This window comes from Podarcis raffonei, chromosome 13, assembly GCF_027172205.1.
Source record: "Podarcis raffonei isolate rPodRaf1 chromosome 13, rPodRaf1.pri, whole genome shotgun sequence".
NCBI classification, from domain to species: Eukaryota; Metazoa; Chordata; class Lepidosauria; order Squamata; family Lacertidae; genus Podarcis; species Podarcis raffonei.
The window spans coordinates 42,069,385-42,097,159 of record NC_070614.1 but is presented as its reverse complement, the minus strand read 5'-3'; the positions used below and the strand labels follow the sequence as shown (position 1 = coordinate 42,097,159).

General features: G+C 44.6%; 2 protein-coding genes across 2 annotated transcripts; both read left to right on the top strand.

The window, feature by feature from the left end:
- The first annotated feature begins 24 nt into the window (after positions 1 to 24).
- Positions 25 to 17,064, top strand: LOC128398918 (uncharacterized). The gene is made up of 10 exons (XM_053360182.1): positions 25 to 111; positions 452 to 592; positions 1,979 to 2,162; positions 10,846 to 10,942; positions 11,120 to 11,225; positions 11,538 to 11,592; positions 11,925 to 12,019; positions 14,300 to 14,440; positions 15,505 to 15,736; positions 16,948 to 17,064. Exons 1-10 carry the CDS (start codon positions 91 to 93, stop codon positions 17,013 to 17,015), a joined length of 1,140 nt encoding a protein of 379 aa, XP_053216157.1. The 5' UTR covers positions 25 to 90; the 3' UTR covers positions 17,016 to 17,064.
- Positions 17,065 to 21,098: 4,034 nt separating this feature from the next.
- On the top strand, positions 21,099 to 21,636 carry LOC128400068 (ribonuclease pancreatic-like). The gene has a single exon (XM_053362046.1). It carries the CDS (start codon positions 21,114 to 21,116, stop codon positions 21,543 to 21,545), a length of 432 nt encoding a protein of 143 aa, XP_053218021.1. The 5' UTR covers positions 21,099 to 21,113; the 3' UTR covers positions 21,546 to 21,636.
- Positions 21,637 to 27,775: the final 6,139 nt, after the last annotated feature.

Genomic DNA, 27,775 nt, shown 5'->3' with positions numbered 1-27,775 from the left:
CTTTCTCTCTGCTGAGCAGTTAAGGCTGACACGTGTGCCAGGGAGTGGCTGCAATACCAGGGCAACTGCTATGGCTATTTTGAAGCTAAGATGACCTGGGAAGAAGCTGAGGTAAGAAACAGGGGGGGCATGAAGCCTTGGGTTAGGTGTTTGTCACTGAGGCCACTCTTGGGTAATATGTTCCAATATGTTTGATGCTTCCCCACTTTCTAACTCTCCTTCTTTCCATCCTGTCAGGTTTGCTGACCTGAAGGCAGTGGAGGCTGTTCCATTTGGAGAAATGGGGCATTGCTCCACCAAGCTCCGTCTGCCCACAACCAGCCCCACTTGCTTACCCAGATCCCTACTTATAGCCAGTCTAGGAGGAGGCACTAAGCACCATCCTCCTTCTTATGACGTTGGAGGAGAACAGTGGCATTAAAAGCCTTTCCTACCTTTCCCCTTTGCCCAGATTGAATGCCAGAGTTACCACCGTGGGGCACACCTTGCCTCTATCCTCACTGTTGCAGAGTCTCTCGTGGTGGCTGATCACATCTTCGCTTACCAGACAGAACCCAGCAATGTGTGGATTGGACTGCATGATATCCGACATGTAAGTATCTAGACCCCTCTGTGCTTCTCCTCGGACAATGTTCCCAAGAGAAAACAGATGCCCTTGTATACAGCAGGGCACATTTCGGGAATCAGTGTGCAGTCTATTATGTGACACAGATTTGGGCTCATGTGAGTCTCAAAATCCATTTTTGAAATTACTTTTTTTACAAAGCAAATTAGCAAATAAGAAAGAAAGAAAAGCAAACAAAGGGGAGAAAGTGAATGAGAGACACTCCTGCAAATTCCATCAGAATAATAATAATAATAATAATAATAATAATAATAAGAAGAAGAAGAAGTCATGTATTGCTTTACTCATGGAAATGACTCAGAGAGACTTACGGATACAACATAAATACTAAAAGCAGTTGCAAAAAACACAATCAATAAAAACCTTTAAAAAACCATTTACATAATTAACAGGTCGTGCAGATCCTGTCCCGTTAAAAGAGGCCACAAATACTTTAAAACCCTTCCAATTAAAGGCCAAAAAGCCTGGACAGAAAGGAAAGCTTTTGCCTGGCACCTAAAATTAGGTAAGGATTGTGCCTGGCAAACCAGCATTAAATTAAACATATGTGTCAGTATAAGCCATCCAAGTGCCCAAACAGGCATCCACATAAGACTGACATTCATAGGAAACATGTTCAAATGTATTAAAGGGGGTGAGGTTCTTGGACCACTGTGTGACAGATGGTGGGTGTGACCCTTCTAGGATGGAATTTATTCCAGAGACAATAGGGAACCAGTAGATCTAGGTTCGGGGAAGACATTTTGCTACCCAAGTCAAGGTAGGGCTGGCCAAGTTATTTTTGGCACCTGAGTTTCAAAATCCAACTGTGTTTCCCCCTTGGGGTAGCAATAGAGTAATTATAAATTAAATAACAACTTGGAACATAGGAAACTGCCTTATATTGAGTCAGGACACTGGACTATCTAGCTCAATAATATCTACACTACTTCAGGGAAGTTTTTAATGGGTGACATTTTAGTGTATTTTTGGTCTCTGTGGCAGCCGCCCAGAGTGGCTGGGGAAACCCAGCCAGATGGGCGGGGTACAAATAATAAATTATTATTATTATTATTATTATTATTATTATTATTACACTGACTGGCAGCAGCTTTCCAGGGTTTCAGGCAAGGTGCATTCCCAGCCCTACCTAGAGATTCTGGGGATTGATCCTGGAATGCAGATCAGGTGCTCTACCATTGGATTATGGCCCTTTCCCAGTTTGATGTCCTTCACAACATTCACAATCTGCTGCTTGAGGTGGCCACCTCACTTTGCCCATTGGGTGGACTGGCCTTGCACCAGATCCTGAACTGAGGCTTTTGCTTCACCTCCACACTTATCTCCATGTTTCTTTCTCTCTTCGCCTTCCAGAACGGCAAGTGGAGGTGGTCAGATGAGTCTACCTACAACTATAAAGCATGGATGCTGGGGGCACCCAACAAACGGGGCGGAAATAAATATTGCGTGGAGCTGCTACGTTCCGTGAGTGGGGCAGCTGTTCCTGATGCTGACTCACCTCAACAACGGGAAGAAAGAGTCATCATTAAACGTTCAGGTGAACAGTTTTTGGGAGCTGCTATCCAGGAGGGAGGCTGTCCTGTTCAAAAGCATCTCAGTATCTCCTACACTGTGATACAGAGGTGAACCTGAGAGGGGTAACTAGGTCCAGGAGAGATAAAAAGCTTCAGCTGAGTTCCTGATGCCATTGGAGCAAGTTGTCTTCTTGGAGCTATCCAAGGTTCTGAAATGCCAGCTTGATTCTACATATTACCCAACCAATTAGGCCACTCTGGAGTGTCTTCCATAGGCTGTGAATCCTCACTTGAGAAGCTGTATGCTTGGAGCTATCCAACGTCCTGAAACTTCAGCCTGACCCTACTTTCCACTAACTGAATAGGCTTCTCATGTCTCTTCTTAACACATGAGCCCTCACTTGTGGTCAAGACAGGATAGGACCCCCATCCTTGCTCCATTTAGTACCACTTCACCTCTATGTAGAGAAAAAGTGTGATTCCCAGGTGGAAAAACCCCACTGACTGGATTTGGGTAGCAGAATAATTTTATACTTCAGAGTGGGAGGTAATGCTACCTATTGTGTAGCATGGACCTCTTGTCTGTTTTTGAATATTCCTGCCTTGATCCTTAGTAGGGTCATAAGAAGAGCCCTGCTGGATCAGGCCTAAGGACCATCACAGTCCAACATCCTGCCCTCAAAGTGGCCAAACAAATGCCAATGGGAAGCCCGTATGTAGGACCCAAGTACAACAGCACTCTCCCCACTTGTGTTTCCCAACAACTGGCATACTGTCTCTGACGTCCCAAAAGTATTGGGACCCAAAGCTGTTGACTGTTGTGCCATTCCATAACAGGTGACTGGTTCTCCCTCTAGATTTCTCAAAATGGAATGATGCAGCATGCCACAAACAGAATGCCTATATCTGCAAGCATGAACTGTAGAGAGGGCATTGGCTCAACCGTCACTTCAAGATGGAAGGAACTCAGATGAATGGGACTCCCGATGGACCTTCTGCAATTCCCGTACATCTTGAAGACTTGCCTTTGCAAAGGAGAAGGTCTTCTGGGACAACCTACACAGAATCTTCTAAACCCAAATGATACTGTTCCTTTTCAAAACAGTCTCTGGGCATTTATCTGCATTAGAAACTTTAATTGGTTTAAGTCATTCTCTCTCTCCTGGGAAACCCTGGGAACTATAGTTCTGTGAAAGGGATCCTTAATAGAAAGCATCCTATTAAACATAAAACAGCATAAAACTAGAGTTCCCAATATTCTTTGGGGGAGAGCCATGACAGTTAAAGTCCATAATGCAGACACGCCCTCTGAAGTTAAACCTTAGTTATCCATATGTTTTGCCTACACACCCTTCAGTGGCTACAGCACAAACAAATGCTAATAAAATCTTCCTTAAGTGTATGGATTTTCTGGTGAGTGATTTCTTTTAATATTTTCTTCCCTCTCAGCTGGCGACAAATTCCAACACCTTGGGTCTAGATTTCTGCTTTGGGGAATCCCAGTTCCCTTTTGTTGTTTGTTTTAAATCAAGTGTCTAGTACATAGGGATCCTCCATATGGCCTCTTTATTCCACACTCATCCTGATTTGTTTGCAGAAAGTTTCTACGGTGGTTAGATTATGTCTGGCCTTTCTTGAGCATTCAGTCTGATTTGTTTACAGGGCAGCTATATGACAATGAACATTCATCATCATTTGCTCACATGTCTGCTCATTAGTAATTCGACCGTCCAACACCTTTCAGTACATTTCCCTGTCATTTTCAAAAAATATTTCTGCAGATAGTTTTTTAAAAAGTGGATTTGTTATGCAAAGGTGACAGAGTGGCACATTCCACTTTCAACATGCAAACCTAAAGTTCTAGTATGTGCTTGACTCTCTCCCACAAAATACTGATAGTCTAGAGCACGGGTGTCAAACACAAGGCCCGCGGGCCGAATCCGGCCCACCAGACCTTGTCATGTGGCCTGTGTAGCCGCCGCCGGCCGCCAGCCTTCACCTTTTATTCTTGCTTTTTTTTTTGACACAAGAAAGCCGCCTCTTCAGCGCATGCGCGGCAGCCTACAAGCCAGAGAACGTCTGCCCTCTAGTGGCGCCGGCCGTTCTACACAGGAAACCTCCACTTTACATGCATTCAGGAAACCTCCACTTGTTTTTATATTGAGCGCATGCCATCCTGTGATGTGACAGATCCAACGGCTGCCTGAACCCTTCTCTCCTGTACTGTAAGTCCTACAGATACAACCGGCCCTTTGAGGGTGACCAAACTGCTGAAGCGGCCCCCGATGAATTTGAGTTTGACACCCCTGGTCTAGAGCATGGGTAGGCAAACTAAGGCCCGGGGGCTGGATCTGGCCCAATCGCCTTCTAAATCCGGCCCACGGACGGTCTGGGAATCAGCGTGTTTTTACATGAGTAGAATGTGTCCTTTTATTTAAAATGCATCTCTGGGTTATTTGTGAAGCATAGGAATTCGTTCATATTTTTTTTTCAAAATATAGTCCGGCCCCCCACAAGGTCTGAGGGACAGTGGACCGGCTCCCTGCTGAAAAAGTTTGCTGACCCTTGGTCTAGAGTTCTTATTAGGCTGCAGAGTGCTTCATAAAGTTGTGCAGACAGAAATGAAAGTTTGTGAGGGAAAAAATGGAGAAGGGGTCAATCCTAGGGCAAGTTCTGCTAGGATGAGCAGCTTAGGTTGCAACAGGTTTCCAGCTCAACTGAGTGATGGGCTTAGTGAGCATTAAGTACCCAACCCCTAACCAGCCAAAGATATGCCAGTGTAACTTGCTCACCCTTCCTGATTTTAGGCTCAGTCAGCTGAGCTGAAGCTATCTGAGTTGAAGCTGGTATAAGCGCCCACCCTCGTGGTGTTTTGGGGTTTTGTGATGGGTGAGACCAGAGAGTGGAGACTTAGGATGGATTCTAAGCCAGTTCACCATGGTCATGTGACCTGACAGCATAAAACATGAAACTGCTGGGAAAGGTCTGTCGGAAGAGCATGAGACTCTTAATCTCAGGGTCATGGATTCGAGCAAAAGAGTCCTCCATTGCAGGGGGTTGGACTAGATGACCCTCATAGTCCCTTCCAACTCTACAATTCTATGATTATTTTTAAAGGCTTGTTTTCCCTCTGCCAGGCTTGGGCAGAGCAGCAGCAGCAACAGACCCACTGCCAAACAGCATCTCTATCTGGTGTAACTTTATGCCAGCTTCATTCACAATGGTTTGCTTTACACCAGCTTCTTGTGCATGGCATTGTCCCAAAATCTCAGAGGCTGGAGGGGTGGCTGAATAAAGGCTTGGTCTGCACAGGCAACAGAATGAGGTGGTAGAATTGTGCAGTGGTTATAATGGACTGCTCCATTTCGGAGTGCTCTGGGAGGAATCATATGGGAGCTGACTGAGTGAGACCAGTGGTCTATCTAATCCAGTAGGAAAGACAATAGTTCTGCAGGGTCTCCTGTGTTATTCTTGTAAGTAGAAGGCCAGCACACAGTGAGTGTGTTGGGGTGGATCAATTCTCCTTGAATTCCTAGCAGAAGGGATGGCTAACTGATGGTCCTCCATGTCACTGAACTCCCACCTCCCACCAGCTCCAGCCATCAAAGCCACTGGCCAGGAGTGATGGGAACTGTAGCCCAGGCACACCTGGAGGGCAAAGTATAGCCCCACCTAGTCTAAAGGTTCTAGTGATCTGGGACAGAGTGGGTGTGTCAGTGTCCTTCATCTCTTTGCTCATGCCTGCGAGTAGTAGAACTGGAATTAATTACAGGAAACAAGCAATTATAAGCCAGATCTGCTGCACTACACCATGCTAGCTAAGCCAAACTAAGGCGAGATGGCTGATGGGAGCTATATTGGTCATATGCATCCGTATCACTTTTTGAGCTATCACTGTTAGTTTCAATATCTCCTTTTGCTTCTTCACATTTGCTTTCATAGTTACCACAGATTTCTAAAAACGCAAGGCTTGGCTGGATTTAAATAAGCATTTCTACCCTTTTGCAAGTGAAGGAAGGCATCGAAATTTTCTTGTCGACAATGGCAGTGCCCCCTAGAGGCATAAATGCACCTTGCTCTTCCATTTCAGAGTTGTAGTCTCAAATTACCACGCAGGACTTGCTTCTCCTCATTGTATCTGATGCTGTGCACTGTCTTACATAAAAGTCTTCTTATTACATAGTTTTTCGAAATCATTCGTGGGAAGTAAATATATGCACACCTTGTTTTAAACATTTTATACATCATTCTAAAATAATGTATTCCACAACCCCTCCCCCATTCATTTTTTTCTTTGGGGGTGGGGGAGAATTTGGAAAAAATAACAATAGGGAAAATGATTATGCCCCCACCTAGAGCCTTCACATCTCTGCATAGGGTAGGGTTGGGAAACCTTTTCCGGTTTATAGGTCATAAACAAGTTGGGGGTGGAGTGTCAAATGCCTGTACAGTGGTACCTTGGGTTACAGATGCTTCAGGTTACAGACTCCATTAATCCAGAAATAGTACCTCAGGTTAAGAACTTTGCTTCAGGATGAGAACAGAAATCGTGTTCCGGCGGCACGGCAGCAGCAGGAGGCCCCATTAGCTAAAGTGGTGCTTCAGGTTAAGAACAGTTTCAGGTTAAGACCAGACCTCCAGAATGAATTAAGTTCTTAACCTGAGGTACCACTGTAGTGGTGGTGGTGGGGTTCTGGATATAAATGAACAGAGCAGAACATGTATATTTTATCCTTGTGCAGTAGCAGCTTCTCCACACACCCCTTGCTATTACTGGATTTCAGGCAGCATTATTAGAGTTCAAGGAGATATTCCACCCAGACAAAAACACACATGGGGGCTTGTGGGGGTGTGTGGCCTGGGAAGAGAGGTTGCGACCAGAGAAAGGATGTAGCCTAGGGAAACCCCCGAGAGCCAGAGAGAGAGGATTGAAGGGCTGCACTGAGCCCCAGGCCTGAGGGTCCCTTCCCTTGTCAAAAGTAGGTCGTGCACACGGTTCTGTCCTGCAGTATCTTGCTGCAACCCACACCTCTCAGTATTTACTGCCTAAGGCAGCTGCCTTGCTGTGCCTAATGGTAGGATTGGCCCTGTAATGAAGTCACAGATGGTGAATCTTGAGAGAATTGCTGGTGCAATGTAGAATATGTGTGTATGTGTTTAATAAAAGGCTCCTGTGAGTTTGACGTGCTCGCCCATAGATCCATCTCTGGCTGACCCATTGCTTTGACCCAAGCTGGCCACTGGGTCCTCTTGGACATAAACTATTGCAAGAGGCCTTCTTGTTCATGCTCCTCAATCTTGCCTCCTCATTTGCCTTCAGTTCTGACTGACTTCTCAGTCCCTGACTCCTGGTTTGCCCCATTGTTTGTGGTCTCTGGATCTAATTGGTGAAAACCGCCAGTGACTAACAATAACAAGCCCTGAGGGGTGATTTATGAAACTTTGCTCTTTTAGGAGGCTTCTGTGGAGTCCCCCAAGCCCTGAGGGTTTCCTTGAAAGGAAGATCTAATGGGGAGGGGGAGGGTATTTCATGTCAAGAACAATATTTGCATATTTTAGTTGTCCAACAGCTTAACAGCTGAGCGCCTTTGGCCTGGTTGGCAAAAACCAAGTTACTTTTGCTTTTATTTGTGTACTGTATTATTATGATTCTGTTCTTACCTTCAAGGCTGTGTTCAGACAGTAGCAAAAACACCAACTGTGACAATTACATTTATATATACCATATATATATATATATATATATATATATATATATACACACACACACACACACACACACACACACACACACAGTGGTACCTCGCAAGACGAAATTAATTCGTTCTACGAGTTTTTTCGTCTTGCGAATTTTTCATCTTGCGAAGCACAGAACTGCACCTCTTCAAGCAATGCACCCTGGGTATTAACGGTTTTAAGAAAAAGGAAACAAACTTGTAAGACGTTTTCGTCTTGCGAAGCAAGCCCATAGGGAAATTTGTCTTCCGAAGCAACTCAAAAAATGTAAAACTCTTTCGTCTTGCGAGTTTTTCGTCTTACGAGGCATTCGTCTTGTGAGGTACCACTGTATGTGTGTATATATATATATATATATATATATATATATATATATATGTAAAATAAGTACAAAGCAGTGTTGATAATAACACAAACATCCTGACATTGGTAAGCCAATTAACACCTTCAGTGGAATGAAAACCCATGATCTTGATTCAGGCTACAGGTGAAAGAATTGAACTAAAACAAATAAGATTTGTATTTTACCACGGGCTTTTGTAGAGTGAGTGTGAGTGTGCACACGAGTGCAGCCATGACATTTGTCCATTTGGACACTCTACCTTGTTGATTCACACACACCCTTTGCCCCTGTTAGCAAATAGTCACCAAGTACAAGAGTGCGGGACATGGGTGGCACTGTGGTCTAAAACACAGAGCCTGGGGCTTGCCGATCGGAAGGTTGGCGGTTCGAATCCCCACGACGAGGTGAGCTCCTGTTTCTCGGCCCCAGCTTCTGCCCACCTAGCAGTTTGAAAGCACATCAAAGTGCAAGGAGATAAATAGATACCGCTCCAGCAGGTAGGTAAATGGCGTTTCCGTGCGCTGCTCTGGTTTCACCAGAAGCGGCTTAGTCATGCTGGCCACATGACCTGGAAAACTGTCTGTGGACAAACATCGGCTCCCTCGGTCAGTAAAGCGAGATGACCCCAGAGTCGTTCGCGACTGGACTTAACTGTCAGGGGTCTTTTACCTTTACCTTTTTACAAGAGCGCAACCCCAGACTGAGAAAGTGACCCAATGAAAACCCAGATCCAGTTGTCACTGGGTTAATTTGGGGCATGCCACTCCCAGTGCTAATAGCAACCTCAGTTGTGTGAGTGCTGATCATTATGGCACCATCTATGCACAAGAGGGAAGTATCAACTGGCTCAGGGAAACCCCAAGACTGACATTATTTTAAAAGGAAAATATCCCTACGGAAGGGAAATCCCCCAAAACATCCCATTGAAGACAGAGTATGCTCAGTGGTCAAGGAACGCTGACTGATTATTGAGGAAGTAGAGGGGTGGAGAATCATGTGGCAGGTTATTTATTTAAAAGGTTATTTATGTATGCCACTACAACGGCCTGTGCTTTGTTAGCCCAAAAATGGAAAACTCCAAGTAGACTTGCTAAGATGTATAAGACAAGATAAGTGCTGGAGATGCAATGAGGCTGAGGGTATGTTCTTTCATATGTGGTGGACCTGTAAAAGGGTAAAAGAGTATTGGGAAATAATTCATAATGAAAATGTTTAAAAGTACTCCCCACCCCAAACAGAGTCCTTTTTGCTGGGGATAATTCAGATGGAAATTCCCAGGTGTCAAAAAAGATTATTTATGTATGCCACTACAATGGCCCATGTTTTGTTAGCCCCAAAATGGAAAACGAGTGAGGTCCCAACCCAAGAAGAATGGAAACTTAAACTGATGGAATATGCGCAGCTTGCGGATTTAACTTATAGAATAAGAGAACAAGAAGAACATTAGTTTAAAGAATATTGGAAAAAGTTTATTGAATATAGGGGGGAAATTGTGTACACTTGAAAACGCTGGAAGCATTAAGATGAATTCAACAGTATAAATAAGTTTCGATGGAAGTAATAATGGAATACTGAATGGTTTAGTTCATATATAATATGCAGGGATTTACGTTTTGCGAAATGAACCATGGAAAGAGAAGAAGGGACATCATTGATATTTTAAGGTTGTTTAAATGAATATTTTAAATTGTAAAACAGAAAATTTAAATATATATATATATATATATATATATATATATATATATATATATGAATGAGAATCATGTGGCAGAATTTGAAGGGAGAGATAAATTTGCATCCTTCTCTTTTTTCAGGAATCTGTCCAATTTGCACATAGGGTTCATTTATCTTCACACCATATTGGGGGACAATTTGGGCTGAGAGGACGAGCATGTCTGCAGCACAAATGGATATCCATTTCATATCACCCTCACAATCATAATATCTGCCAAATCATCGTGGGAATTGTAGTCTATTGAGAGTACTAGGAATAATTGCTTGCAGGATTTGGTTAAAGTCAGAATCTGTTCTATGGCCCCACATGACACCCAGAAGCAGCAAGTGACCGAGTCAGCACTAGTTCCCACTGTCATTTCCCAGTTCATTTACATTGCTGCTGGGCAGCATTATTTGAAAGCAGAAGTCTACAAATTTGCACTCCATGGAATACCTATTCTTCCCCTTTCTAGTGAAAAGGTCACCCTGGGACTGTGGTTTTGCTGAACTCTCCTTTCATTTCAACAGGGCTTGCACAGCACAGATTGTGTCTATGGTGGGCACCTAGGGAGGCTGCAGACTGCTGGTGAAAAGTTCAGCAGGAAGAAACACCCCTGCTGCCCCATCCCCAGCCTTCTAACACAATAAGGCATGCCGAATCCATTCTCACTGAAATTCTACATCAGAAATGAGGCAGAAAAAGGGAAGCCCCATTCCCAGGGGAAGAACAGTCAACTAGAGGGCATATTTTGGCCCATCACTCATAATTTGTGAATGGGATCGTGATAAAAATCACCTTTCTGCTGGCTGGCCCCCCTGTTATGCAATGTTGCCAATAGCATATCAAGACATTTCCTTAAAGCTCTTACCTTTTAATATTTCATCATGTTCACCTGAGCTCTATATTAAAGCCATTCATGGCCAGGAGACCATCCAAGCACCTACAGACTTAGCAGACAGCCCCAGCATATCTTCCAAGGAAGAAAGCTCAGCAGCAGAAGGACTCAGGTGAGCAGCTAAGCGGTCAAGTCTCTCCCCCTTGGTTAACAGAACAGTATCTTTTTGCCTGGTTCACAGCTTAGAACCCTAGAAACTGAACCCAGTAACCCCAGGTTATTAGATACCCACTGCAGGTTTGAATTTGATTATGGATACTCATGGTATCAGCATCTCCCTGATATCCAGCTTCGTGGTTTTTCTGCCAGTGTCAGCCCCAGGGCCGTTGGGCAAGACACCTTCCATGGTCCCCTTTCCTTCAGTGGGTCTACCTCCTGAATGCAACAAGTTCAAGGTGCGTTGTCAGTTTGGTTCAGTCCCCAGTGTCTCTGGGTAGATCTGGGAATATCACCTGCCCGAAACCCTGGAGAGTTACTGTCAGCCAGTTCAGACTACAAATGAAAACACTGTGGCCCTCCAGATATTGTTGGACTACAGCTTCCATCAGCCCCAGCAAGCGTGGCTAATATCCTCCCCGTACTGAGCCAGATACTGACTTGGTATAAGGCCCTATACTCCAAATGCCCTACCATGCTAATCCTTGATGCTGACCCTGTCTTTGCTCTGCTGCTGCCATCTCTATGTGTATATTCACAGGTGAATAAAGGACATGAAGTCTGTTGCTTATCTTAGTGTCTTTCTGGCTGGCTTCCTGGTTTCAAGTCCCTTAGTGGAAGGTGAGTTTCTCCTGCCAACAGAGTGGAAGTTCTCTTGTGATGGGACACTTCCTCAGAGCCAAAAGATGTCAGACTCTCCTTGGGCCTCTTCAAAAAAGAAGAAGTATGAATTGTATCAGGGTCCTTGCTGTTTGCAGGAAATACCTCCCCGTGAAATACCTTTATTCTCTCCCCCCCGGTCACCCCTCCTAACAGTGCCCCTGGTGCCAATTAAAGAAGCAAGGGGCGCTGAGTGCCTGTGGTTTGGAAAGCAAACTTCTCTCTGTCCTCGTCTCACTCCTCACCATCATTCCTGTTTTTCTTGTCTCTCTCCTGAGCAGTGAAAGCTGACACCTGTGCCAGAGAGTGGCTGCAATACCAGGGCAATTGCTATGGCTATTTTGAGACTCAGATGACCTGGCATGAGGCAGAGGTAAGTGGCCAGCTGGCTTTGCCTAAGTTAGGTAAATGGCTCTCAAAATATGGAAGTCCAAAAGGAGGTTCAGTATTGTTTTTCATGGTTCTCCTTCTTTCCATCCTTATGGTAGCCAGAAGAATCCCAGGAGACAGCCAGGAAACAGCTAGCTAAAGACAGGAAAGAATTACAGTGGTACCTCGGGTTACAAACACTTCTGGTTACAGAATCCGCTAGCCCGGAAGTAGTACCTCGGGTTAAGAACTTTACCTCAGGATGAGAACAGAAATCTTGCGGCGGCGGTGCAGCGGCATTGGGAGGCCCCATTAGCTAAAGTGGTACCTCAGCTTATGAATGGTTTCAGGTTAAGTACAGACCTCTGGAACAAATTAAGTTTGTAACCAGAGGTAGCCCTGTACTATCCCTTTGTTTTGTTTTAAGGGGGTGCTGCTGCCTCTGTCATCCTCCCGACATCACAGCCCCTATGTGGCATAGCTGCTTGTCATCTCTGGCAGTCATTCAAATCACCTCCCTCCTCCCTGCAGATGTGTTTTCCTGATGGCGGCAGCAATTATTCTGGGAGTTGAGCTGAAGCTTGGGTCCGTATCATGGTGGGTCAATACCATATGTGGATCCCACAGTGCCTAATGTTGGAATCTTTATCACAGTTGGTTTGGGAGGTTTGGTGATGAGCCCTTCCATACCTCTGGGCCCTTGGCAGGTGTCTGACCTGACACTGTTCTTGAGGCAATCTTGTGAAGCCATGGAAGAGTCAAGGTTTTCCCTCAGGCTGGGGTGAGGAATCCTTTTTGGAATGAGGGCTGTATTCCACCCTGGGAACCCCCGGAGGGCCACATGGCAGTGATGGACAGGGCCAGAGACAAAAGTGAATTTTACCTTTGTAGTATTTCTACACACACTTCTCTAGCCAGGAAAGTAAGAGGTATTATCAGAGTTCAATGATACATTCAAGCTAGGAAGAAAACACTTGGGGTGTGAAGTAGGGCCAATGAAGGGTGCTCACTTGGGAAGAGGGCATGAGGCCTAGGAATAGTTTTGTGGGCCGGATAAAGTTTTGAAGGCCCCCATTCAACCTCTGGGCCTGAGGTTCTCAACCCTGAAAAGTTCCTTGTTCCAACAGCAGCATGGATGCTATTAGCTCAGAGATGGATAGAAGATAAAATCCCTACAAGAGAAGAATGGCAAATTAAATTGTTTTACTATGCCGAAATGGCAAAATCGACCAGAACGCTCAAAGCCAAGAAGACCATAACTTTGGAAAAAAATATAATTTATCTTGGGGACCACTGTAAACTAATGAAAACATTAGCAGGATTCCAATAACACTTGTAATGTAATGGGTACTATGGAGATAATGGAGCTATAAAAAAAAGGATTATTGAAAAAAATGCAGTAGAAAAGATTTAACAATAGAACCCTTGGAGGGGAAGGTGGGAAGTCCAGAGATCCGGAGGAATCTTTTAATCGTAGATATGTGTTGTGATATTTTTATAATTTTATATTTGTAAAATCTATTTTTTAAAAAAAGAAAAGAAAAGAAAGTGTGACGCGGCAGCTAAAAAAGCCAATGCAATTCTGGGCTGCATCAATAGGAGTATAGCATCTAGATCAAGGGAAGTAATAGTGCCACTGTATTCTGCTCTGGTCAGACCTCACCTGGAGTACTGTGTCCAGTTCTGGGCACCACAGTTCAAGAAGGACACTGAGAAACTGGAACGTGTCCAGAGGAGGGCAACCAAAATGGTCAAAGGCCTGGAAACGATGCCTTATGAGGAACGCTAAGGGAGCTGGGCATGTTTAGCCTGGAGAAGAGGAGGTTAAGGGCTGATATGATAGCCATGTTCAAATATATAAAAGGATGTCACATAGAGGAGGGAGAAAGGTTGTTTTCTGCTGCTCCAGAGAAGCGGGCACGGAGAAATGGATCCAAATTACAAGAAAGAAGATTCCACCTAAACATTAGGAAGAACTTCCTGACAGTAAGAGCTGTTCGACAGTGGAATTTGCTGCCAAGGAGTGTGGTGGAGTCTCCTTCTTTGGAGGTCTTTAAGCAGAGGCTTGACAACCATATGTTTCCTGATGGTGTTTCCTGCTTGGCAGGGGGTTGGACTTGATGGCCCTTGTGGTCTCTTCCAACTCTATGATTCTATGATTCTATGAGAAGAAAAAGAAAAGTTCCTTGTTCAGCACAATTCTACTTGCTTTAAGCCACAGGATGTCCCAGGAAAGAGTAGCAGAATGTGGGAAAAACCAGCCTTTGTTCTTGTCCTTGTCTAGATTGAGTGCCAGAGTTACAGGCGTGGGGCCCACCTTGCTTCCCTCCTTACCCCCGCAGAGACCCTCGTGGTAGCCAATCACATTGCTGCTTACCAGACTGACATCAGCAATGTCTGGATTGGTTTGCATGACATCCGACATGTGAGTATCTGGAAACTGCTACATTTCTGCTCTGCCAGTGTTCTCCATGGGAAAGGCACCTTCTAACAAACGTTGTTCACATGGAGTGCCATTGCATCCCTAACGTCTTCCTCTCAGCTGTGAATTTCGGAGGCCGCTCCCTGTCAGCCATAGAGGTTGCCTTGGGTGTTAGTAGTGGATTTGTAAGGCCTGCCCAATCAATTTAGGGCTGTAGACATCTTAGTTATGGAACAGGTCCTCCAGTTTTGCAGTGCTATGTAGACTACCATGATGTACAACCGTTATTTAATGGTTGATGGGTTGTTTCTGAGTTGATAGGCTCCAGGATGTAGGCCACAGAACTGAGGTCATAGGAGAACCAGTATCCCTTCACCTCCAAACTTTTTATGTTTTTTTTTAAAAAAATATTAATAATTTATTTACAACATAGTCCACAACAACTCATACAAACAAACAAACAAACAAACAAACCCACCACCATTGACAATTTAATTATCAAAATTAAACTCCTATCCCTTTACATAAAGAAAACAAACATAAAAATAAAAGACTTCCTTTATCCTGTAAATGGCCTCCTTATTTACTTCTTGTATACTGTTTCTTTTATATGTGATTATTACAATTTTTCCTAGTTATGACTTTAAAAAACACAAAGTCTCCTGTAGAAATTAATCAAAACAAGTCCAGGTATATATTTTGGGGCACTGTTTGATAAAGTATTCTCTGCATTTCCCCCATTCTTTTTGAAATTCTTGTCTGGGTTGTCCCCTTATTTCAGGGGTCAGCAAACTTTTTCAGCAGGGGGCCGGTTCACTGTCCCTCAGACCTTGTGGGGGGACGAACTATATTTTGAAAATAAATAAATAAAACAAATGAACGAATTCCTATGCCCCACAAATATCCCAGAGAAGCATTTTAAATAAAAGCACACATTCTACTCGTGTAAAAACACGCTGATTCCCGGACTGTCTGTGGGCCGAATTGAGAAGGCGATTGGGCTGCATCTGGCCCCCGGGCATTAGGTTGCCGACCCATGCCTTAGTTGCTTTCTCTCTTCACTACAGAGTGGAAAATGGAGGTGGTCAGATGAATCTACCTACAACTACAAAGCATGGATGCCGGGGGCACCCAACAACTTGGGGAAGGACGAGTATTGTGTTGAGCTGAGGCATTCTGTGAGAGAGGAAGTTGTTCCTGGTGATGGCGCACCTGAGCAAATAGCAGCAGGAGCCCCCAAGGGAAGTGCCCATGAAAGAAGATGCCATCCTGAAGAAAGAGTTCGCAGTGAACGTGCAGGTAAAAAAAAGATTTAGTACCATCCAGAATCAAAGACTTCCCTGTTCAGTTATATTAACTTCACACGTTGTTATCAAGGGCCTATTCAATAGTCTACAATGATAGGATACTTCTATCTGTGTATTTCACCAATTGCGCATTGCTTTCAGTTATTTAGCTTTTTATATGTTGTGTCTTTTACTATGATTTGTAAGTTGTTTTGAGATGTTTGTGCAAATGACTAAGAAACATAAAGAATGACAATAACATTAGCACATTATTATTACTTGTTGTTTCAATTTATATCTCACCCTATTTCCCAAAGGAGCACAGGGTGGCAAACACATCAATAATATTTCTAAGTATTATAAAAAGAGTTTAAAACCTTCTAAAACAGTTTCTTTTAAAGTCCCTTAACCAGTGATTCCACATTTGAAAGGAACAGTACCCTTCTGTCACCAAACGCCTGGGTAAACAGGGGTGTTTTAAAATTCCTTCTGAAAGTCAGTAATAAGGGAGACAGATGCACCCCGCTTTGTCATAGGCCAATGCCAGCGGGGTGACTTTAATAGAGGACAAATTCATGAAGGATGAAGCTGTCAGTGGCTACTAGCCACAATGGCTGTACTCTTCCTCCATGGCTAGGGAAGCAGGATGCTTTTCAATAGGAACGCAGGTGGCGCTGTGGTCTAAACCACTGAGACTCTTGGGCTTGCTGATCGGAAGGCTGGCGGTTCGCATCCCCATGACAGAGTGAGCTGCCACTGCTCTGCCCCAGCTTCTGTCAACCTAGCAGTTCAAAAGCACACCAGTGCAAGTAGATAAATAGGTACCGCTACAGTGGGAAGGTAAACAGCATTTCCGTGCGCTCTGGTTTCCGTCACAGTGTTCCATTGTGCCAGAAGCGGTTTAGTCATGCTGGTCACATGACCCAGAAAGCCATCTGTGGACAAAAGCCAACTCCCTTTGCCTGAAAGTGAAATGAGCGCCACAACCCCATAGTCACCTTTGACTGGACTTAACCATCCAGGGGTCCTTTACCCTTGGACCTTTACCTATGCTTTTCAATATCAGTTGCTGTAACATGCAGGAGGGGAGAGCTGCTGTTGTGTTCCTGCTTTTGGGTAACTAGTCATTGACACCATATTAGTATCTTAGTAGTGTATTTGTACAAGATCATCCACACAAGGGAGAGGAATCTGTCAACTGTTGGACTTTTCTTTTGCTCTTAGAATTCTCCAAGTGGAATGATGCAAAGTGCCACAAACTGAACTCCTACATCTGCAAACATGAACTGTAGCAAGGGCCTGGATTCAACTGTGCTTAGGAGATACTTGGGATGCAAAGGAAGTGGATCTTCTCTGATCTCCAGGACATCTTGGGGGCTTTCTTTTATTAAAGGACCAGGCCTCCCGAGACAACGGACACAGATCATGCTGAACCCAAGGCCATTGTCCCATAACAGAAAAGTCGTACTTTATGTTATATATGTTAGTTTCTGTTTCCCTCACTGAGCAGCTGCTTGCAGTCACAGGACTGTTTACATTCCACAGAGTCAGATGCTGTTGGATTCTCACGGGAAAGGGAGACGGGATGTGACGTTACTGGTTTCCTGTTTCTTTTGTTCTGTCATTTCTTTGTTCAGTTGCTCTCTGCTCTCATAGAGACAAGATGTATATTTCTTTGCTCTCTGCATAGCTTAGTAATAAAGTAGCAATGTAGCATCATACCTGCCTCATCCTTCCGTTGTGGACTTTGCTGTTTTAATGCTCTGCTGGGTGGGCTCAAAGAAGATGAGCCTTATCAGCTCGGATGAACGGAGCTGAAATTCTAATAATATAAAGAGCTTTCCTTGCTGTCTCCAGAGAACCCTGGGAACTGTAGTTCTATGAGAAGGACTGCCAAAAACTCCCAAATTTTCCCCAAACTACAATTCCCAAGAATCTTTGAGGGGGGAACCATAGCCATGAAACACAGCCCTTATAAGGGCATAGTATGGATGTACCCTTTGAAATCAAACTTTGTTATCCATACAGTATATTTGCTCTGCATGTGCTTCAATAGCTGCAAGTGTAGAAGATAAATGCTAATAAAACTTTCCTTAAGATGTAAGTGTGAATTTATTTGTGGTGGGGTCATATTTCATTGCAATGCTGACAGGGTTCACTATTTGCCTTGTTAATCATTTGTGCATTTGAATAACGTCTACACCACCTTTTCTGTCCGAAAAGAGACATTTAAGATGGCTTACACCTTTGGTGAAGTGCAAAAGAATACAAGTCAATGAAATGGCAGGATCGTGTTTTGAAAAAGAATTGAAATGTGTGGGCCCTGCAACAGAATGTTTCATGAAGAGGGCTTTGGTTAAGGTTTTCCGGCAGCCAGTTAGCCAGGTATGACCTCATCCAGGAGACTCCATTGCATTTGCTTCCCCCCTGGTTTTCCATTTCACCGCATTAATTAGCATTTTGTGACCACTGAGCAGCATCAGTTCTCCAAACCTTGAGTCAAAGTCATTTAGGGCTTTAAAGATTAAAAACAGCACTTTAAATTGGGCTCAGAAAGGCGGTGGCAACCAAGGGCACAGTAATGGCTGCAAAAGCCCCCACCTCCCCACAAAAAACTAATGTGGGAACCTCGACTTGGGCCTGGAAATGAACTGGCAACAAGTTCTGGAAGCTTGTCAGCTTGGCTAGTGAAACAATGACCCTGGCTTGCTCTGGTGCATATCTGGAGTGATATACAGAAATGAGCAGGTGTAGGCAAACATTGCCCCCTGTTCATTTTACCACCACACCCCTTTCTTATCGGTGTTACATTCTTTTTTCCCTTTTTTTTTACAGAGCCATGTTGCATAATTGTTGGTTAAATTTCAAACATTTCAGATTCTCTGGTAAACTCCTATTGGGCAAGTGGCTTGAAGTTCATTTGTTCTTTTCCCTGTGCCCTGCCCCTTTTAAGCTTTGGGCAGCAGCAGCTTGAAGGACAGACTTGCCTCTTCGAAAAGTCACACACATAACTCAAGACGGGATTGAACTTGGGTAAGTTGTGTTTTTGTATATTCTGTTGGTGCAACCCAGTCCAGATGAGCAGGATACAATAATTCATTCATTCATTCACATTTGGGGTTCTGGCTCCTCTAAGCAGCTGATTTGCACCCAGAGGAGTCTGAAATGAGATCCTTCACAAATAAAGCTGTCTCCCCATCTCCTTGGTAGGCAGAGGTGAAGGGAATAACACCGGGCTTCTAACTAAGCATTCTGTTGCTTTCTCTCAAAGGCTATTCTCTCAATAAAGCTCATTCTATCAAATGCAAAATGTGCCTACATTCTGTGCCTACATTCTGCCTATGAAGAGCTCAGAAACTCTTTATGAGTGAAAGCAGGAAATCAGAGAAACTTGTTCTTTTCAGAGAGAATTAAGCAAATCTTTAACGAACTCCTGTATAACAAAACACTTTTTTTCCCACAAGAACCGGAATATACAAAATAATGAACATAATAGACATTGTCTGTGAACAGATGTTCTTTTTCGTTTTGTTTTTTTGTTTTTGTAAAACACAGCTTGGGTTGGGGGGTGCTTTTCATCAGGAAAGTTGCTCATGTTCCTTTTGGGAGTAAAGCGACAAGGCTTGCAATATGCTACCTGAACCAATCACGGGGTGATGGATAATAATAATAATAATAATAATAATAATAATAATAATAATAATAATTTATTATTTATACCCTGCCCATTTGGCTGGGCTTCCCCAGCCACTCTGGGCAGCTTCCAAAAAAATATTAAAATACTGTAAAATACACCATACATTAAAAGCTTCCCTAAAGAGGGCTGTCTTCAGATGTCTTCTAAAAGTCTGGTAGTAGTTGTTGTTCTCTTTGACATCTGGTGGGAGGGCGTTCCACAGGGAGGGCGCCACTACCGAGAAGGCCCTCTGACTTGGCTTCTCGCAGTGAGGGAACCGCCAGAAGGTCCTCGGTGCTGGGCCTCAGTGGAGGTAGAACGATGGGGGTGGAGACGCTCCTTCAGATATACTGGACCGAGGCCGTTTAGGGCTTTAAAGGTCAGCACCAACACTTTGAATTGTGCTCGGAAACTGGGAGCCAATGTAGGTCTTTCAAGACCGCTGTTATATGGTCTCGGCGGCCACTCCCAGTCACCAGTCTAGCTGCCGCATTCTGGATTAGTTGTAGTTTCCGGGTCACCTTCAAAGGCAGCCCCACGTAGAACACATTGCAGTAGTCCAAGCGGGAGATAACCAGAGCATGCACCACTCTTGCAAGGCAGTCCGCAGGCAGATAGGGTCTCAGCCTACGTACCAGATGGAGCTGGTAAACAGCTGCCCTGGACACAGATTTGACCTGTGCCTCCATGGACAGCTGTGAGTCCAAAATGACTCCCAGGCTGCGCACCTGGTCCTTCAGGGGCACAGTTACCCCATTCAGGACCAGGGAATCCTCCACACCTGCCCGCCTCCTGTCCCCCAGGACAGAAAGAAAGGCAACCCATTCTTCCCTCTCTTTTGGTAACTACTGGTTGATAAAGTACATTACTTCCTCTCCGGCCTTCCTTCTTTTCTTCTTTCCTGCTTCATGTTAGTCCAAATATGACTTAGCATGTGCTGAGATAAGCCCTTGGTCCACCTAGCTCACCATTATGTTCGCTGATGTGGGGAATTTGCCTCCCTATAATGTCCTCAAAATCACATAGTTTTGGACCACTTAAATGTCCCCCCCCAGGTCTCTCTCACTCAAAATTACCATCTTCCTAGCCAGGCAAACATTTGTAGAACTGTAAGTTTCTGATGTTTGGAAATCTAATATAGTGGTACCTCGGGTTAAGTATTTAATTCGTTCCGGAGGTCCGTTCTTAACCTGAAACTGTTCTTAACCTGAAGCAGCACTTTAGCTAATGGGGCCTCCTGCTGCCACTGTGCCACCTCCGCCCAATTTCTGTTCTCACCCTGAAGCAAAATTCTTAACCCGAGGTACTATTTCTGGGTTAGCGGAGTGTGTAACCTGAAGCGTATGTAACCTGAAGCATATGTAACCCGAGGTACCACTGTATATTAAAAAATAAGAATCCCAGACTCCTGGCAGGGCCCATTGACTAATTCCTGCCCTGAGGTCCCCCTTGCTTAAATATATTTTGTCATTTATCCATATGAATAAAGTCAATTGGGGCAGGACCTCCCATTCATGCCAATTATATTTAACTTTGTTTCAATAGAGGCTTCCCACAAATGCTCCATATTCTATCACCACATTTCCTATAAGGAAATGTCCTATATAGGTGTATTTCCTGTAAGGTGTATAAGATAACTTAAGAAATAGGCATCTCTTTAATCTTTTCCCCCTTTCTTCTTCTTTTTCCTCCCAGAAGAGTCTTAGACACCACCATGCTGGTCTCTAGCTGCCTGCTGGTTCGTCTGGCCGTGATTCTCAGCGTCCTCCTGGTGCAGTCCTGTGAAGGGCAGTCTTGGGCCGCTTTTCAAAACAAGCACATTGATTATCCCCAGACCCGAGCCTCCAACCCCAGTGCCTACTGCAACCTCATGATGGTGAAGAGGAATCTGAACCCAAGTAGATGCAAACCGAGGAATACTTTCATCAACCATGACAAGGAGTCTGTCCTACAGGTCTGTGGCAATGGTGGGAAGCAATGGCAAGGTAAATTCTATGACAGCAACCAGAACTTCCCCATGATTGACTGCAGCTACACCAATGGTAAACCTCCTAAGGACTGCAAATACAAAGGCACAGAGACCTCCAAACGCGTTCGTGTGACCTGCGAAAACAAGAAGCCTGTTCACCTGGAGAAGGTGCTGTGATAGGCAGAAAACCACACAAGCCACGCTCTGCCCATTGAAGCCAGAAAGCTTCTTTGGCCATTTCTCCCTGCAATGTATCCAAATCATTGGCTTTTCCCGGTTTAATAGTCATTTCCCCTTTGCTGGGAGCTGTGGCTCTAAGGGCAATGACACCAAGCTTCTAACTACGCATTCTGTTGCTTTCCCTCAATGGCTATTCTCTCAATAAAGTTCATTCTATCAAATGCAAAATGTGCCTACATTCTGTGCCTACGTTCTGCCTATGAAGAGCTCAGAAGCTCTTTACGAGTGAAAGCAGGAAATCAGAGAAACTTGTTCTTTTCAGAGTGAATTAGGCAAATCTTTAATGAACTCCTGCATAACAAAACACTTTTTTTTCACAAGAACCGGAATATTCAAAATTATGAACATAATAGACACTGTCTGTGACCAGATTTTTTTTTTTTTTGTAAAACACAGCTTGGGTTGGGGGTGGTTTTCATCAGGAAACTGGCTCATGTTCCTGTTGGGAGTAAATTGAGAAGGTTGCAATATACTACCTGAACCAATTGGGAGAGATGGATAGAAAGGCAAGCCATTCTTCCCTCTCTTTTGGTAACTGCTGGTTGGTAAAGTACATTACAGTGGTACCTCGGGTTACATACGCTTCAGGTTACATACGCTTCAGGTTACAGACTCTGCTAACCCAGAAATAGTACCTTGGGTTAAGAACTTTGCTTCAGGATGAGAACAGAAATCGTGCTCCGGTGGCGCAGCGGCAGCAGGAGACCCCATTAGCTAAAGTGGTGCTTCAGGTTAAGAACAGTTTCAGGTTAAGAACGGACCTCCGGAAGGAATTAAGTACTTAACCCGAGGTACCACTGCACTTCTTCTCCGGCCTTCCTTCTTTTCTTCTTTCCTGCTTCATGTTAGTCCAAATATGACTTAGCATGTGCTGAGATAAGCCATCGGTCCACCTAACTCACCATAATCTTCGCTGATGTGGGGAATTTGCCTCCCCATAAGGTCCTCAAAATCACATAGTTTTGGACCACTTAGAGTGGCCAGGCCAATACCCAGGACATTTTGTGGAGAGGATTTCCTAAGGACACATGGCAAAGGAAGGAGATCAGTGCAGAAGTGGCAAATTGGGGGTGGGGAGACCTCAGCATCAGGAAGCTAATAATCCCTCTCTTATCTGGCACTTAAAGGTAAAGATAAAGGGACCCCTGACCACTAGGTCCAGTCATGGCCGACTCTGGGGTTGCGGTGCTCATCTCGCTTTATTGGCCGAGGGAGCCGGCGTACAGCTTCCGGGTCATGTGGCCAGCATGACTAAGCCGCTTCTGGCGAACCAGAGCAGCGCATGGAAACGCCGTTTACCTTCTCGCCGATCCGGTACCTATTTATCTACTTGCACTTTGACATGCTTTCGAACTGCTAGGTTGGCAGAGCAGGGACTGAGCAACGGGAGCTCACCCCGTCATGGGGATTCGAACTGCCGACCTTCTGATTGGCAAGTCCTAGGCTCTGTGGTTGAACCCACAGTGCCACCCACGTCCCTATCTGGCACTTGGGAATGTCCAAACCCATGTCTCCTCCCCAGAGTAGGAGAAGATGTGGCACTTATATATTGCCCGCTCAAATATCTTAGTATCTTGTACATTCTTCTTATTTATGAAGAAAGTCAGCCTCAAAACTGGAGGTGGGTGAACCTCAGGACTGGGAGCCAAATGCAACCCCCCAGGTATCACACACTCAAAATCACCATCTTCCTAGCCAGGCAAACATTTGTAGAACTGTAAGCTTCTGATGTTTGGAAATGTAATATTTGATGCCAGAGACTGTTGGGTCTGCATGGAGTTTGATATTTGGTCCCTGGGATTTTATGCAGCTGATGAAATGACACCAGCTGAATAACTGATATGCAGGATATAAACAAATATACTAATCATAAACATACTCATTATTTTTGCCAGGGTTGAATGCATCCTTGAACTTTGATAACGCCTCTTGCATACTCTGTCCTGCTTTGAGCGGGACACCCCGGTATTACAGAAGCCATCCTGGCTTCTGATTGGCTCCTGGGATGTCCCATTTTGGCTTCTGCGAGAGTGTGGCTCTGAAAGACATGTACTTGCACGAGTACAGCCCTGAAAAACACACACCTTGATTTCCATCTGCAGCATGTTGGAGGGTATTTTCTTGCTTGTCTGGATGCGACATAGAAGGGAGTGTGCATGGATCCATGTAGCAATATCCTAGTAAATTTTACATTTGCTGCTTGACACACTTTAACTTCTGGCCCTGCTTGCCTTTGGCATGTGGCCCTCAGAAGGTAGCCCAGAAAGGAGTGTGGCTCTTGGCTTGAAAAAGATTCATCATAACTTGCTGCAGGGGGTGTGGGACTATAAAACATTTGGCAATCCCAACAGTCAACCAGCCCCCAGATTTCCTGAAAGGAAGAAGGGGGGAAACCAGTGGGGAATTTAACATAATGGTGGGAGATGGGTGATTACAAAAGTTTATTTAGCAGAGGAAGGGGTGGAAGCAAGATGATGATTCTGATAATCATGCAGTTTAAGGCAGGTTCCTAAGCAACAAAAGGGGATGGGATGGAGAGCCAGTGTGGTGTAGTGGTTAAGAGCGGTGGACTCGTAATCTGGGGAACCGGGTTCGCGTCTCCGCTCCTCCACATGCAGCTGCTGGGTGACCTTGGGCCAGTCACACTTCTCTGAAGTCTCTCAGCCCCACTTACCTCACAGAGTGTTTGTTGTGGGGGAGGAAGGGAAAGGAGAATGTTAGCCACTTTGAGACTCCTGAAGGGGATATCAAATCCAAACTCTTCTTCTTCTTCCAACATTTGAGTCATCCATACAGTTGAGTCTCTGCTGCTGATGACCCCACTGCCATGGGATGGGATGCAGCTGTTTGTCTCAGGTCTCGCCAACGCTTCCAATTGTGCCATGCTTGGAAAGCAGCTGTGCGAGAAGTTTTCCACTTGACTCGCTCCTTTCTAAAGCTGGAGGCAGCCCCTGTCATTCTTGGGCAGCTGTTAAGAATCCCAGATTTCTGGCAGGGCCCATTGGTATTAGTCAATGCCCTGCCCTGAGGTCCCCCTTGCTTAAATATATTTTGTGAGCACCACATTGGCAGCCCCTGAACTTTGACCAGAAGAGAGTCCTATTTTTTTCTGCAGTGAGATATATACTGTCTCCAAAAATGGAGATATGAATTCTCTGTGTGTCTTTGTGAAGTGGGCAAGGGCAGGCTTTTCCCCCAGGTGGAACTCGCCAGAACTCAGTCCTAGAACCTCTCAGATGGTGCTGTTGCCATTATAAGAGAGCAAGGGGGGTGTTCGTGGTACATAGCTGTCAACTTTCCCCTTTGTTTAACGGAAATTCCCTTATTCCGAATAGGATTCCTCGCAAGAAAAGGGGAAAGTTGACAGCTATGTCGTGGAAGTTTCCAGCACCTCTTTTTCAAGAAAAATAGCCCTGGGAAGGAGAATCACACTTGTAAGATGGAATTTCCATTTAGCTGTCCTGATAAATAGAAATGAAGAGGTAGTATTGCATATCATACCCAGAACAACAAAAATCGGTAGTATAGCCACTCCATCCCTACCTATGAGTTTTACCCAGGTAACTGTGCATACATGTCACACACCAAAATAAGTCAGATACTATTTTGCAAAATGGGTCTGAAGATTTTGTGGATATATGCTTGTTACCTTGATAATGATACTAATTTTAACATAGTCAGGTATAAACTGAGTATAAATGACAAGCGAATAAGGTGATATTTGAAAGGTCAAGCTCTACAAAGTTGCCAAAGAGGAGAAGCAAGTCCCAGTGACTGATGGCCATCTCAAAGAACCAGGACTTTGTTTTAAGAAACAATATTCCTGGGAAGGAGAAATGCCACGTTGCAGGAACACATGGTGTCCTTTTGCCTAGAGACAGAGACACTGAGACAAGGCCAGAGATTATTATCTTTAATTTGTGTAGCCAGAAGAGGGGCTCATAATTCAAAAGATATACAATGCACAGTACCAGTCTGCTTGTCACAGACAAGCTGGAATGCAGCTGTTTATAGGCATCTCTTTAACTTCTCCCCTTTTTCTCCCTTTTCCTTTCCCTCCCAGTAGATTCTTAGGCCCCACCATGCTGGTCTCTAGCTGCCTGGTGGTTTGTCTGGCCATCCTTATTGGGGTTCTACTGGTGCAGTCCTGCGAAGGGCAGTCTTGGAATGCTTTTCCAAACAAGCACATTGATCCCACTTAATATTTTCTGCAGACATCAAGGGTCCCCCTGAGCAGGATGAAAATGGGGCCCCCAAACACAGCAAAGCTGACTTGTCATATAAAAAGGCACACCCATAAGTTCATTAAGGTCGGGGCTAACACAGGAGAATGGGGACCTCAGGCTTAGGGGCTGAATTCAGCCCTCTGAACTTTCTTGAAACCACAATTTTCCGTGGCCTTGCTTGCCACCCCAGATGATTCCAAATGACTGGAATGTGCCCTTAAGCTCTGATCATGTCTGCTGCTTCTCTGGAAGGAAGATAGGGTGTTTGTATGACTGGATGAATCCCAAGCCGGAATTAAGAAGAAATATCAACAACCTTTGATGGCAGAAAGTGAGGAGGAATTAAAGAACATCTTAATGAGGGTGAAAGAGGAGAGCGCAAAATATGGTCTAAGCTCAGAATAAAAAAAAAACTAAGGTCATGGCCACTGGTCCCATCACCTCCTGGCAGACAGAAGGGGAAGAAATGGAGGCAGTGAGAGATTTTACTTTCTTGGGCTCCATGACCACTGCAGATGGTGACAGCAGTCACAAAATTAAAAGACTCCTGCTTCTTGGGAGAAAAGCAATGACAAACCTAGACAGCATCTTAAAAAGCAGAGACATCACCTTGCCAACAAAGGCACGTATAGTTAAAGCTATGGTTTTCCCAGTAGTGATGTATGGAAGTGAGAGCTGGACCATCAAGAAGGCTGATCGCCGAAGAATTGATGCTTTTGAATTATGGTGCTGGAGGAGACTCTTGAGAGTCCCATGGACTGCAAGAAGATCAAAACTATCCATTCTTAAGAAAATCAGGCCTGAGTGCTCACTGGAAGGACAGATCGTGAAGCTGAGACTCCAATACTTTGGCCACCTCATGAGAAGAGAAGACTCCCTGGAAAAGACCCTGATGTTGGGAAAGATGGAGGGCACAAGGAGAAGGGGACGACAGAGGATGAGATGGTTGGACAGTGTTCTCGAAGCTACCAGCATGAGTTTGACCAAACCTCGGGAGGCAGTGGAAGACAGGAGGGCCTGGTGTACTCTGGTCCATGGGGTCACGAAGAGTCGGACACGACTAAACGACTAAACAACAACAATGAGTGTATAGAAAATAACCTACAACACAAAGATAAGAGTTTTATTTGTTGCTATGCCCACTGCTGGCAAGGAGCCCCTGGAAGCTTGAACAGAAGGAACAGTGCCCCCCTAGGCTGATAAAACACCCCCCCCACTCCTGGTCTAAAATGTAAATACCCCCACTTCCAGTCTTGACTTTATTGTCTCTGATGTGGCATGCAAAAATAAAAATAAAAATGTCAGTCCATTTGTTTTCATAAATAGAGAAAACGGTTTTAAAAACCTGGTTTTGTGAATGAAATGAACCAAGCACAGCACTTATTTGTGGAAATGCAACTGTTCATATTTGTATACTGATCAACATTCTTGATGATTCCCCAACCAACACAGAATTCAATCCTTGCTTTCTGCTGCCACCTAGTGACAAAGAAACGTTAGAGGCACCCTGTTCATTTTCTTGCTTTCTGCGGCCTCTTCATCTCTGTGCGAGAGCAAGCATTGCTGCCATACCAGGATGGCTTCAGGGAGACATTACCAAACTCTCATCTTGCTTATCTTACTGAGATACCAGAACTTTAAAGTAAAGATTACTTTAAAACTGGAAACTGGGGCTTTCTCCTTCTCCATGCCTCTTACCCAGCTCAAAATTCATTTTCTTCCACTCACAATCCAAATTTAATCCCACCGCTTTTCTCTGTCTCTCCCCATCCCTACAAAGGACAGTAGTTCAGTGGCAGAGCATGTGTCTTCCATGCAGAAGGTTCTGGGTTCAACTCCTGGCATCTCCAGTTAGGACTGGGAAAGACAACACATCAGTGGAAATGTTGCTGTCTGTTGCATTTGTGTTCTTTTGGCTAAAGGCAGAACAGAAAAACACAA